This window comes from Arvicanthis niloticus, chromosome 4 (genome assembly GCF_011762505.2).
Source record: "Arvicanthis niloticus isolate mArvNil1 chromosome 4, mArvNil1.pat.X, whole genome shotgun sequence".
NCBI lineage: Eukaryota > Metazoa > Chordata > Mammalia > Rodentia > Muridae > Arvicanthis > Arvicanthis niloticus.
In genome coordinates, this window is record NC_047661.1 from 62,967,070 (window position 1) to 62,981,598 (window position 14,529).

General features: G+C 41.4%; 1 protein-coding gene across 1 annotated transcript in view; it reads left to right on the plus strand.

Moving 5' to 3' along the window:
* Dchs2 (dachsous cadherin-related 2) overlaps positions 1–12,399 on the plus strand; it is a 211,581-nt gene extending 199,182 nt beyond the window's left edge. The window contains exons 18-20 of the mRNA XM_034500570.2: positions 779–1,065; positions 4,305–4,437; positions 6,716–12,399. Of these exons, the coding sequence (XP_034356461.1) occupies positions 779–1,065; positions 4,305–4,437; positions 6,716–9,330 (3,035 nt within the window). The 3' untranslated portion in view covers positions 9,331–12,399. The remainder of the gene's footprint in view (positions 1–778; positions 1,066–4,304; positions 4,438–6,715) is intronic.
* The last annotated feature ends 2,130 nt before the right edge of the window (positions 12,400–14,529 follow it).

A 14,529-nucleotide genomic window follows, 5' to 3' on the forward strand; every position in this document is an offset into this window, starting at 1 on the left:
GGCAGACACTTTCCACCACCACCATACTAGACTCTTAGAAATAATGTCCCGTTTCATGGGTGGGTTCGGTAGAGATCACAGGAGACGCTGATGTCATTTGTTCTGTGGTTTGGGTTTTTTTTTTTCTTTCTTTTCTTTTCTTTTCTTTCTTTTTTTTTTTTTTGATGAGTAAAAGTAGAGATTTACTCTACTTACTAGCACTGTGTATACTTTGTTTTCCCATAGCCTTGGTAATTTTAGTTTTGAGAAACAAACTTAAGAGAAGAAAGCAATGTCTGTGTCACTATTAAATAATTTTATGAAATTCAACACTAAGCGGTTAAGTACTAAATCATACATCTATACACAAATATTTTCTTTCTGTTCTGGCCTGTTTTCAAAGTTAATTATTTGTATTGATGTGTTTAGTAATGTCCTTTCTCTCCTCTATACCCCTGTGAGTCTCTACTCAGACATAGAAACTGTAACTGCAGGAGAGTACTCAGGATGGTTTTTTGTTCTGGAGTTGTGGTGTAAGCATATAGTGGAAAACTAATATAAAACTGAAGCATAGCCTACTTCCTCAATCTTCTACTCTGTGGTAGATTTGCACTTTTATTGTACTTATAAATTCTTCTGTGTTTTGATTTAGCCCATAATGAGCTTTAGATGAGAAATCATGCCAGAGAAAAGAAAATCATTTTAGATTTAAAGTGAAAATACTTGGGCTGAACGACTGAAGAAATGTCTTTTGATGATGAATTTTAATGGGAGCTGACATTGGTCATGATGATTGCAGATTCTTTGCCTGGTGTAATTGTGGCTCGAGTATCCGTCCATGATGCGGATCTGAATCCAGCTTTCACCTTCAGTCTTGTCAAAGAAAGCAATTCTGGAGCCAAGTTCGCTATCAGTCAGGACACTGGAGTGGTGGTGCTGGTGCAAACGCTGGATTTTGAAGAAGTTACTGAATATGAGCTCATCATCCGTGTTTCTGATTCAGTGCACCACACAGAGGGTTCCCTCATCATCCATGTGCTGGATGTCAATGATAACCCACCAGTTTTTACTCAAGATTTCTACCAGGTAAAGAGATGGAAAAACTAGAAAGAACAGGAGGTGGGGCTAAGAGATGGCTCAGAAGTGAAGATTACTGGTGGTTCTTCTAGAGGATCTGGTTTGATTCCCAGCATGCACATGGGAATTCACAGGCATATGTAACTGCAGACTCACAGGGATATGCTAACCTCTTCTGGCCCCCACAAACATCAGGCATGTACAATGAGGCACAGACAGACAGGCAGGCTGAGAAAAAAGCTCATATATTTAAAATAAAATAACTAACAGTGGTGAGTAAAGTCAGCCCTCCATCACTGATAGGCTGGTCTAGGCTATCAGCATTCACTGTTGTTCATCCTGAGTTAATGTTGCAGTCTTATCTTCTTATCTAGCATATTGTAGACCAGAAGTCATCTGGAATTATGGGGCTCCTTTATTCATGTTTGCTGAGTACGGGGACCATCAGACCTTTGTATTTTCTTGTGTGTGTGTGTGTGTGTGTGTGTGTGTGTGTGTGTGTGTAGATTCCAGTTGTTCACAACAGTTGAAACGTGTCCAGTATTTGCAAGGCCACAAGGGAGGTGAACTAGTTTGCATTATCTGACCATGCTTTGGACAGATTCTTTTTTTTTTTTTTTTAATTAACATCTCACACAAACAGATTGTGAGCAGATCTAAAAAAAAAGTGCAGAATTTAGATTTTAGGGCAGAGTGTAAGTTTACAGAAGTCAGAGCAGTTACCACAGCCTACTGAGGTCTCAGAAATGAATCCCAATTCTCTTCAATGGAGGAAATGCAAGATGATTAACATGAGAACTTAACCTAAGTAACAATTCTCCATAAAGCCTCACTTGAGTGATGTAATACCTTTGGCATAAAATTAGCCAATATACTACCTTCTGTCATTCAGATATAATCTAGAAAGAAAATGCCTAATAGTAAAGACCAAGATTGAAAAACATTAAAACTGTTTTCTAAATCCAGGACCCGTTAATATTTCAGTTTATCAACACTAAACATCAGTATGTCTGTCTTCCTTAGGATTTTATTGCTGTGAAGGGAGATCATGATCATAACTTTTATAAGAGAAAACATTTAACTTGGGCTGGTCCTTCAGGTTCAGAGGTTTAGTCCATTACTGCGATGGCAGGAAACATGACAGCTGCACATGGTGCTGGGGAAGGAGCCAGAGCTCTACATCTGGAGGAGCAGGCTGCAGAAGGACAGAGTGACATTGGGCCAGACTTGAGTTTCTGAAACCTCCAAACCCATGCCAAGTGGCACACTTCCTTCAACAAGGACATGCATATGCCAGCAAGGCCACCTCTCCCAACAGTGTCACTTCCTATGAGTCTATCTGGGCCACTTTCATTCAAACCACCACATCCCACTCCCTGGCTCCATAGGCTTGTAGCCGTATCATAATGCAAACATGATTCAGTCCAACTTCCAAAGTCCCCAAGTCTATCAGTCTCAACCCCGTTTAAAATTCCAAAGTCTAAAGTCTCTTCTGAGTCACATGGCAATCTCTCGACTGTAATTCCCTATAAAATAAAAAATAAGAAAGCAGATCATACATACTTCCAACATGTAGTATCACATGATATACATTACTGTCCCAAAAGAGGGGAAAAAGAGAACAGTAAGGAAATACTGGACCAAAACAAGACTGAAAACCACCTGGGCCAACTCCAAACTCTGTCTTTATACCTGATGTCAAATCACTTTTCAGATCTTCAACTCCTTTCAGCTGTGTTGACTGCAACATACTTCTCTCTCTCTTGAGCTGGTTCCACTCCTGTTAGCAGCGTTCTATGGCAGGTATCCCATGACTCTGGCATCTCCAGCATCTTGGGATCTCCAGGCTTCACCTTCACAGTTTCAAGCATCTCTGAACCTCCATGAAGTGACAACCCTGACACATGCCTGGCCTCAGTGGCTTTCCTTAGTTGTGGAGGAAGATTCCACACTCCTTTCTTGTATGTTTGACTTTAGAACCAAAACCATGTGGCTGAAGGCTGCCAAGTTGTGCTGCTTGCTCTAGCGTGAACATGGCCTTCTTGTTCAAATACGTTGTCACCACCTTTTGTTTTCCATGGTGGTTTCCTATCTTGTGTCTTAGCTTGGCTGTTCTGGAACTTGATCTGTAGACCAAGCTGACCTCAAACTCAGAGATCCACCTGCATCTGTTTCCAGAGTGCTGGGGTTAATGCTGTGGTTCTGAGCTTTTTTCTTCTTAACTTCCTTGGTACAGTTGGAAGCTGAGCTGGGTCGGGGTCTTGCTCTGGTAACCACTTTCTTTACTCCAGCTACCTAACTTCAATTTCCTTCATCTGTTTACTATTCCTAGTGCTTCTGTTCTCCTCAGACTGGACATTTTTTTAATTTTTCTTTTCTCAGCCTGCTCCTTTTCATTTTAGATCTTCATAAGACTGGCCACTAATAACCACACAACATCCTCAAATACTAAGCTATTTTGAAATCTCCTCTGCCAAAGCTGTTAATCCATGTCTCTTCAGTTTAGCCTCGGGTGATTTTTTTTGGACAAGGGCAGAAAGCAGCCACATTCTTCACCAAACTATCACAAGAATGGTCTCTAGGCCACATACTAGTATTCTTTTCCTCTGAAAACTCTTGAGCTAGGCCCCTGAAAGTTCAAATCACCCTCAGCATCATAGTCTTCAATGCTTCTACTGGTATGTCCCATTAAGCCCTGATTAAAACATTCAACTGCTTTTCAAACTCATAATTCCAAAGTCCACATTTTTCTGAACAAAAACACAGTCAGGCCTATCACAGCAATACCCCAGTCTCTGGTACTAACTTCTGTCTCAATTGAGTTTTATTGCTATGAAGAGATACCATGACCAAAACAATTTTTACAAAGAAAAAAATTTAGTTGGAGCTTGTCTATGGGTTCAGAGCATAGACAAGAAGCTGGAAATGGAGCTGAGAGTTCTACGTCTCGATCAGCAGGTAGCAGAAGAAGAGAGTGACAGTGGGCCAGGCTTGAGCTTCTGAAACACACAGTCTGCCTCCAACCACACACTTTCTCCAACAAGGCCACTCCTACCTCAACAGGGCCACACCTCCCAATAGTGCCACTCCCTGTGAGCCTAAGGGAGCCATATTCATTCAAACCAGTACTAGGCCTACCAAAGGCAGATTTCTTGAGTCAAAACTAATGACATGGTATCAGGTTCTGCCCGTGCTCCTGAAAATTACCTACTGGCAAGCATGATGCCTTTATCCTCTTCTATCCTCAGGCTGCAGTTCCTGAACTCATACCTAGAGGCTACTTGGTGCTGACCCTGTCTGCCACAGACTTAGAAAGCAGTGGAGACATTTCTTATAAGATCCTTTCCCCTCCTGAGGGATTCGCCATTGACCCCCAGAATGGTGAGTTACACTGGCTGTCGTGCATCGCAGGCACAAAAACATGGCGTCAACAGCTTTGAACGATCCTAGCACAGTCCTTGGCTCCTCCTGCTAATCCCTGCAGTTACAGGCACTGCTTTCTTAGTTATCTAACATAGAAAATGGCAGTAGTACGTCGTCAACATCTCAGTGGCGAGACAGCAAAGGGTGTTGGTTAAATGCTGCTCAAAGCTAAGAAGTGCAGAGGCTCTCTGCTGATATACTGATGCCCAAATTCATGTGTCCAACCAATAGAGTTTAGTTGTTCTGTGACTCAACAAGAATCAAAATAATGTCGAAAAGATCAACCCATTCCGCAAGATTTTGTATGATTGGACTGTAGAAGCTCTCAGCTTAGAAAAAAAAAAGATAAGAATGATCAAAAAAGGGAAAACACTTCCGTTTCCATTTCTACCAAATAGAAGCCATTGCATAACACTGCATACTTCTGCCTTCTGTGGCATCTTCCAGGCCCTTTGTATTTTCATCAGAGAGGACACCTGTGTGTGCAATGTACCCAGACAAGCAACTGCTCACTCAAACACTTTGGCAGAGTACAAGAGACACTAATAGTAAATAAACATTGAATCATCTTACTAAAGAGGGACACTCAGCCACACGGTGTCCTGGCGGGACACACTCTAGAAAAGATAGGGCTTTTTCATCATTTTCAAGAGAGAGGTGACTTTAAAGTTAACTATAGAATTATCTGAAAGATGACTTGAGGTCCAAAGTATCAGAAACAGACTCATTGGTTGCTCGTAATGAGAGAAATAAGAATTGCTGTATAACTTGTGGGTACGTAACTGAAACATGAGCACATTAGGAGCTTTGCTGCCCTTCGTGATTTTGTCTTTCAAGCTTTTCTTCTCATCTCATAGGATTCCAGACACTGGTAACTCCTGTTCAGCCGATAACAATGTGCGGCGTTCAGGCCCCTGAGCACTTAAGTCTTAGCCATACTTTTGCCTGATAGGCGTGGTATGGAAACATTGCCTCAGAGTGTTGATTGGAATGTTTTAAATTAAACCTCACCAGTGGTTCAGCAATTATTTTTAGTGACCAGACTTAAAACATTTTAATAATAAGGCCATTGTATATGCACTTGTAAAAGACATATATTTCTGTGCTTACCACAACAAGAGATACCTGATGTGTTTTATCATTAAGGAAAAAGATTCCACTTGCTGAATTAACTCATGAGCTTCTCTCTATAATTAAACACTCTACATTCTCATTTTCACTGCTTTTATTTGGATAGAGTGATTTCCAGAGTAAAGCCCCTCGTGTGTGTGTGAGTGTGTGTGTGTGTGTGTGTGTGTGTGTGAGAGAGAGAGAGAGAGAGAGAGAGAGAGAGTGTGTGTGTGAGTGTGTGTGTGAGAGAGAAAGTGTGTGTGTGTGTGTGTGTGTGAGAGAGAGAGAGAGAGAGAGAGAGAGAGAGAGAGAGAAAGTGTGTGTGTGTGTGTGTGTGAGAGAGAGAGAGAGAGAGAGAGAGAGTGTGTGTGTGTGAGTGTGTGTGTGAGAGAGAAAGTGTGTGTGTGTGTGTGTGTGAGAGAGAGAGAGAGAGAGAGAGAGAGAGAGAGTGTGTGTGTGTGTGTGTGAGAGAGAGAGAGAGAGAGAGAGAGAAAGTGTGTGTGTGTGTGTGTGTGTGTGAGAGAGAGAGAGAGAGAGAGAGAGAGAGTGTGTGTGTGTGTGTTGGGGGGCATAGGAAGGTGCCAGGCACACATACTTTACCACTAGAAAGATTGAATATCCAGGCCATTTAATTTGTGTTTGAGAGAGAGAGAGAGTCTCATTGCACATCCCATTGCACATCTCTAACTCTCAATCCTCCTGCTTCAACCTCCCAAATGCAAAGATTATAAGCAGGCACTACCCTGCCCAGCTCAGAACAGTTATCTTCTGCAAGATCATCTCTCTACATATGTTTATAGATAATAGAATAAAATAAAATTATATAAGGCAAGAGTGTACTTTCTTTTAAAAATAAGAATGAAACAACTTACTATACAAAAATAAAATACAGGAAAAAATGTAGTTAAGGCAGACCCAAGCAACACATGTAAATGGAAACTGAAGAATATTTCTGAAGCTTTTGTATAAATGTAATAATTTAGAAATCTATTTGGACTTCTTGTTGACTGTAACTTAAAACACCCAGCAAAGAGCAAAGCACATTTGCATATTCAGTAAGCATTTGCTAGCCAAACAGATCATGAACATTTAGTTCACAGCATTGACACCCTGTCTTATTTTTCAGGCACCATATTTACTACCGATTCTGTATCACTTCTGGAAAAAATGCCAACATTTCAGTTTCTTGTCGAAGCCAGTGATGGTGGAATTCCCTCCCTGAGCGCTCTTACCTTAGTGGAGATAAACATACAAGATGTGAACAACTATGCCCCTGAGTTTACAGCGGGGTGCTATAACCTTAGCTTGAGTGAAGATGCCCCCATCGGAAGCACCCTTATGATATTTTCAACTATCGACCATGACTACTCTTTTGAAAACACACACACGGAGTATTCCATCATCAGTGGCAACTTCCACAACTACTTCCACATCGAAACCAGCCTCCTTGGTTCAGAATATCTCCACCAGCAGAGTGGTGCTCTTGTGTTGCTTCATGCTCTGGACAGAGAAATTAGTGCCAGCCACAAACTTGTCATTCTTGCATCTGACCACGGTTGCCCTCCACTGAGTTCCACAAGTGTCATAGCAATAGAAGTTCTTGATATCAATGACAATGCACCCACTTTCAGCAGTCGGCGGTATCATGCCCATGTCAAGGAAAGCACCCCAGTAGGAAGTCACATCACCATGGTGTCGGCAGACGACCATGACACTGGTTCACATGCAGAAATCACTTACGGCATAATCTCTGGCAATGAAAAAGAACATTTTTACTTAGAAGGCAGAACTGGGGTTCTTTATTTGGTGAAACCTCTGGATTATGAGGAAACAATAGCGTTCACTTTAACCATTCAAGCTGCAGATGAAGAGGAGAAACACGTCTCTTTTGCTGCTGTGCATATCAGTGTGTTAGATGACAATGACCACTCACCTCAGTTTCTGTCCTCTACCTTGGCCTGTGTCACTCCTGAAAACCTGCCTCCTCTCTCCATCATATGTTCTGTGCATGCTATGGATTTTGATGCTGGGCCTTATGGAGAAGTGACTTACTCTATTTTGTCACCCTGCCTTGTCACGCATGGGCTGCATCCTTATCAGGATCTTTTTGTCATCGATCCTTTGACGGGGGACATTCACACTGAGCAAATGCTTGACTATGAAAGTGTTAGCAAGTACTGCTTCCTGGTTCAGGCCAAAGACAGAGGTGGTGCCTCCACTTCCCTCGAGGTTTGGGTGGAAGTTGAAGGGATAGATGAGTTTGAACCCATTTTTACTCAAGATCAGTATTTTTTCAGTCTCCCTGAGAAGGGTCAAGGACAACAGCTGATTGGCAGAGTGGAAGCCTCAGACGCAGATGCTGGTGTGGATGGGGTGGTTCTTTACTCTCTTAGAACTCCATCCACCGTCCTCTCAGTAAACAAAACAAGTGGCCACATTTATTGGGTCAGAGCTCCTCTCCTAATAAACAGTCAGCTCAACACAGAAGACACCCTGGAAGTGAAAATAATGGCTCACAGCCCCAAGCCAGGCTCCAAGTCCACATCCTGCAGTGTGTTTGTGAACATCTCTTTGCCTGCTGAAGGACACCATAGAACAGTACTGGTTCACAGTTTCTCCATCAGCCTCGTGGTCTCCTTGTTAGTGTTCCTCTCGCTTGTCTGCACTCTGATTGCACTGATTTTAAGGCATAAGCAAAAAGACCCACCACACAGCTATGAGGAGAAGAAGACCCCATCATCCCCAGATGTTGATCCTATATTGACTACAGCTGCAAGCGAGTTCAAGGCTGGGCAGGAGACTGCAGAGTACAGGGGTATGACAGGGTCTAGTGGAGCCATGCCTGCTGAATGGTTGAACTTAATGAGTGTCATGGAGAAGGACATTATCCACCTATTTAGGCACTCAAACTGCAGTGGCCACTGCTCTGTGGATGGAGAAACAGCGGAAGATAAAGAAATACAGAGGATAAATGAGAATCCTTACAGAAAGGACACAGATTCTGCCCTGAGTGACCGAGGTTCCAGGGTGCCAGACTCGGGCATCCCTAGGGACTCTGACCAGCTTTCTTGCCTGTCAGGAGAGACAGATGTGATGACTAGTTCTGAGGTAATGGAAGCCAGCCATGTCTTTGAAGGAGGAGTTGGAGAGGAAGGCTCTGACACAATATATGTTCAAAATAATGCCTTATCCCCAAGAAGAGAGGCAACAGCAAGTGTCTTGGCTGAGAGCAGGAAAGAATCCTTCACTTCAGGCAATCAGGAAGGAAGGTGCATGGCTTCTTCCACTCACATGACCTCTGATGATGATGTCAGAGGCAGCTATGCTTGTGATTACTTTCTCAGTTGGGAACCCAAATTTCAGCATCTTGCCTCAGTGTTTAATGATATTGCCAGACTAAAGGATGAACATTTGCAGGTGTCTGGCATTCCAAAAGACACATCTTTTGTTTTCCCACCCCCTTTGATAACAGCAGTAGCGCAGCCTGGGATTAAGGCAGTTCCTCCACGAATGCCAGCCATCACCCTGGGCCAGGTTCTTCAGAAATTCCCCCGGTCTCCCCTTCCCTACCATAGCGGGTCTCTTCCAGAAGCCATGACTCCCAACTTCTCTCCATCTCTTTCCCTACTGACAATGCAGACTCCTGCCAGGTCACCAGTGTTGCCAGATGGAGAATCTATAGGAACACGCATACACGGCACATGCCATGACATGAAAGATGAAGATGAAGTACAAATATAGACTGACTGTGGTGCTGACTCCCTGCTCCCCCACCTCTCAGCTCAGACATGAAAAGACGCAAGCAAGTCCAGAAGGATGGGTTCATTCCTACCCAACAGCAGGAGATCTCATGTAGCCAGCGTGTTTTTCTAAACTTGCCCATTTCAGTTTCTCAAAACTCTTCCAGCTTTAATGAGAAGTTATTTCCTCTTCTAGATTTTTTTAGGTTACTCTCAGGACTCATGTGTGTGGACATTAACTAGTATGTTTTATCATTCCTGTTTCTTTGATGTTTAAAGTTTATGATTCGAATAATCATCAGAAATTGTGACTGGAATTTTTCATGACACTGTGCTAATATAGCCCAAAATGCATTCCTGATTGAATGAAACAGAAAGCATGTTCTTGATGGAAGGCTGAGACGGACAGGAGAATGCTTAGGCAGCTAAGCATGTTACTAACATGTTACTGCTGCCTTCTCTACAAATGACGACCCCTCTGGTGCTCTGTCCAGATAAAAAACCATCAAAGATTAATTTATAGAAATCACTTCATTTTATTTTCTTCTAGGCATAGTAACTTTGAGTATAAGATAATTTATCTACTCAATGTCCATTTTTAAAGTCTGTGTAGATAAAATTATGTTACTAGCTAATTATAAATTTCATAGAGTATTTTAGCAATATATTTTTAAATGAAGTTTTTCTTTTATATATATATATGAAAGTTTCTACTGTTAAAGTTAAGGGTGGGTGTCAGAAGTCTCCCTTCCAGTTACTGTTCTCCTGTACTCTGGCCTTGCTTGGAACAGTTTCACATGAGGTGTAAAGAATCTTGCTTTATACAGTCCCTGTTTCAGAAATGCGGTCATGGTGTCTGATGTTCACATGAAGTGTTGCAGCTCTTTCTCCGATGAACCAAAAGGGCATCAGAGACACTTTACTGCATCAAGAGGATGACTGCATCCTGAAGAGGATGATCAGCCAGTCATCCTGGTGTGAGGGCAGCGTAGAGACCACAGCCAGGATTTAGGATCACCTAGGAATTGCATTGTGAAATATCTAATGTATCTGGGTATTTTTCTCAGTAGATCAGACAGGCTTCTGCTCTGTAACCAGCTCTTTTTATTTCTCCCCATGTATCATACCTGTGGAATTACATAAAATAATTTTTCTTCACTTAAAAACATTACAGGTGCAGTTTGATATCAAGTTTAGTAGGTCAGTAATTTGATGACTCTCTATACTGGTAGAATATATGACTATATCCTCTTGTTGACTCAGACTGAGAGCATGTGTCTAAGCCCCCATTTGTAAGTAGTAAGTGTGATGGCCATGAAGGATTTTGGATAAGCTTTAATTTTAGGGAAAGTCATCTTTATGTGGACCATTTCAATATTATAGCACTGATTCATATCTCACCTTATCTTCATGGCATCTGAAAAAGAAATTTAATGACTTTTGTAAAAGGAAAAAAATACATAATTATTTCACTGTGCCAATATGAGTTGTCTCTCAGCGCTAGACGCTCCTTGGTGTTTTCTTTTCCTAATTCTATACTTTGTTGCAGAATTAATTGTGTTAGCCACAAACACCTTGGTTTTAGATGGGTTCTTCATTTACTTACACGTTTGAAAAGGGAATTGTCCATCTCACTCTTTCCTAAGTCATTTGCCTTTGATTTGTTACTGCGTTTGATTCTGTGGGCTTCTTCCTGTCTAGTTCATAAGCAACAGAAGACAAGACACATTTAGAGCTCCTTACCAATATTTAGCGGATCTTTAATTGATGACTTTATTAATACCACTCCCAGCACTGCAACATCGTCAAATAACTGCCACAAGTCGAGTGGAGGGCAAGATGTGAACACACTGGTTAAGTGCTCATAATAAATCACGTGTCAGCCCTTTAAACCAGAGTGCCTTTTCCTAAGTAAACAATATAATTTCAACTGTCTTCCTTCAAGTTGAATATTAAGCCGCCTCATCTGTTCCGTGTTACTTTGCTGATCTCCTCACCAGCTTTGGCACTCGGGAGGGGGTACAGAACTTGTTAGTGGAAAATCATATTAAGCCCCAAATTCATAAGCTATAAAATAAAAGACAGTTGTCTCTTGTGGAATTTTTGGCTGCCTGAAATTCTGGACTCTCTTGTTGGCAGCCCTAAAAATCCTGGTGTAAATCAGTACCAAATGGATGTCAAAATTCTGCGTCCCAGTAGTAATCATTGGATCAGCTTCCAAAACGGATTCCTGGGCAAATATAGGGGGAAATGCTGTATCTTTAGGGAATTGCTCATTTCACTGTTTTTAAAAATATTGCAATGTGTTATCCACTACTGGCAGCTCTCGTGTTCGCATGCTGAGCCCAAGTTAGATACCCAGCTGGGGTAGGATTTGTTTTTCCACACCTTTATCCTTGACATTCTCCATACGTTTCCCTAGAAGTTACAGGGGTGAAAATTAACTATTAGCTCATAGCCTACAGCACTGTTGCTTTTGTTTTATTTTGACATTGTGCATGTACCTTAACTCTAAGCTAGAAAGAGCAAGTTCTGACGAAGGATCCAAGATGACTAGCTGTTTCAAAGGAATGAAATGCAGAAGGGAATATGGCCAGGGGAGATTTCCAGATCTGCTTATCGAAGGTATCTTCACAGTATATTTTCTTGATCCTAGGAGCTTCAAGCAGTTTGTTTGTGCAGAGAGGGATGGAATGGAAAATGCTTCTGCCAGAGGAATTCTGAGATGGCTGGAGTTGGAGAAGTTTTGCTTAGGACCTAAACCAGGTGTCCCAGTATTGGCTTTTGCTCATGTTAGACATGGAGGGAGGGAAGAAGGACGGGAATGGAGAACAGAGTAGAAGCTTCAGTATGGAAGGAACTAGAGAACATAAGCAGATAGATGCAGGAAAACAGAAGGATACAAATTCATGAAAAACAGTGCTGATATGTTTACTTGGTGAAGGGTTTACTGAGTGATCTGTCTGTCCTTCATGAGGCCACCTTTTGAGGAATCTCTTTCCTTTCCCCTCCTTATGATCTATCAAATTATAAACCAATGCTAGATTAAAATAAACTGAAATGTATTTTATATGAAGTCTCTCATGCATTTCTCTTTGCAACCCTCTCTCTCACACAAACACACTGTGCGTGGATTCCAGAAAGAAGCAGTGGGGTGATACGGTTAAGTTGCTTCCCTCTGCATGGGTTTGTCCTTGGAATTCCACAGAACTGAGTAGTGGACTTTATACACATAGACAGGGAAAAGAAGTTGCTTGATTTGCATCATTAAATATTACATTTGCACAATTTTCAAAGCAGTGCAAAACACAGGACAGAGCCAATTGTCCCTCAAAACTTCAATTTTTTGAACTCTAGTGATATGAATGATTGTGATTGTGTGTAGGTGAAAGAAAAGTGTCCATTAGAAACAGAATCATGGCAACCTGGGAAAGATGCAAGATGGAATGGCTAGAATATCAAACTGTACATTTCTCCTATAAATTTGGTACTTGGCTATTTGATGTCAGCAAGTCCTACTGTCTCCATCTATATAGCCTTACTCATTCAACTCGACACAAAACTAAACCAAAACTGTGATGTGAGTAATAAAAAAGGGGAACGGCATGCCAAATAAAGACCAGACACACGATTACATCTCTTGAATAAGAAAGAATTATTTTGTTTAGAAAACTAAATAAATGTGTCTCATTGTTAGATAGTCAACCCTCAGGGTAAAGGCCTGGGCTCCACTTGTATTCTGAAGCACAGATGGTTTTAGAGTGAGTTTTTAGAATGTGTGAATGGCTGTGCATCCTAAAACCCAGTAGGTGAGAATTCTTACTTAGTTCCATGCTTTGGGCAAATTGCAGTGCTGAGAGAAGTACAAATGCCCTATTATAATATCTTTAAAAATTCAAAACCTGTAATGTCCTTCCAAGACAGAATTTTATCTTTCTCTGTCTTCTTCACAATGTACACATACACTTTATGGGTTTTACGTATATTTAGAAACAAGCTGTAAACAACATTTCAAAGCATATTCCTTGTGACAGCACACTGACATAGCCAAGTATGTTGGCTTAATTTATTTTTGATCCTGTAATAAACCATCGTTATGCATGGCAAGCAGAGAGGAATTTTATCAGCCTGAGAGAACATGGTTTGGCAGAAAGGCTTAGTTAGAATGTGCATATCAACATTTACTCAAATCTAAGGTTAAAACTTCAGAAACTTTCTGAGAGCTATTCTATTTATAAGTTTATTTTATGAGTAAAATTTTAAACAGACATAGATTAGTTAATAATCTCTTTAAAAAGATCATGGTATGGGTCTAGAGAGGCATCTCAGAGCCATCTTGCTAAGAACCTAGGTTTTATCCTCACACCTCTCATCCTGGGTCATAACTGTCTGCACCTACAGTTCCAGTGAGTTTGCTGCCATTTCCTGTGCTCTGTGGGCACGGCATGCCCACGGAGTACATACATACATACATGTAGCAAAACATAAATGTATCTTTTAAAGTAAATTGCTTATGTTTTAAGAAACAATCAGGGCAGGCAAAATATATGAAGTCATCTCTTGAAAAGTCATTTTTCAATGAAAAATGAATCCAGCAGGAAGAAGGAATCAAAGTTAAAGTGAAATTATAGACCCAAAAAGTAGAACAAAGGTAAGAACTTGGTTTTTCATACAGAAAAGAAGGTAGAGTGGTGGGTGTGGCACCAAGACAAAAGTTGTCACGGATGATAGTTGAGAAGTGCTTTGCAGGATTTATTGGCACCTACAGTAACAAAGTGCCAAAGCAGGGGTGGAAATACAGGGTTCAGCACTGCAGAGATGGTGACAGGCTCACAAAGTGTTATTTTATTAAGGAAGATGGCAAAAACACATTCACTTAGTGTGAAGTGATACAAAGAAAAATAAAGAGTTTGGCAAGGTCAGGGGGCAGCACACAGTGCTTTTCTGATAGGCCACTCAGGAGAGACTCAGGGATGATAACATCTGAAAGGAAATGAATGAGTCATGCAAGGGCATATCTATCTGTCAGCCCTGGCAGGAGCTGAAGCAGGAGACAGCTTGAGTGTCAGAGAAACTAGCCAGGTTCTAGAATGAGAGAGAGAAAGGTTCTAGAATGAGAGAGAGAAATAGCCTTGCAGAGGTTTCTAATTGTGCAGGACCTCACAGGCTTTTCAGATTTTGTTTCAAGTATGACAGAAGA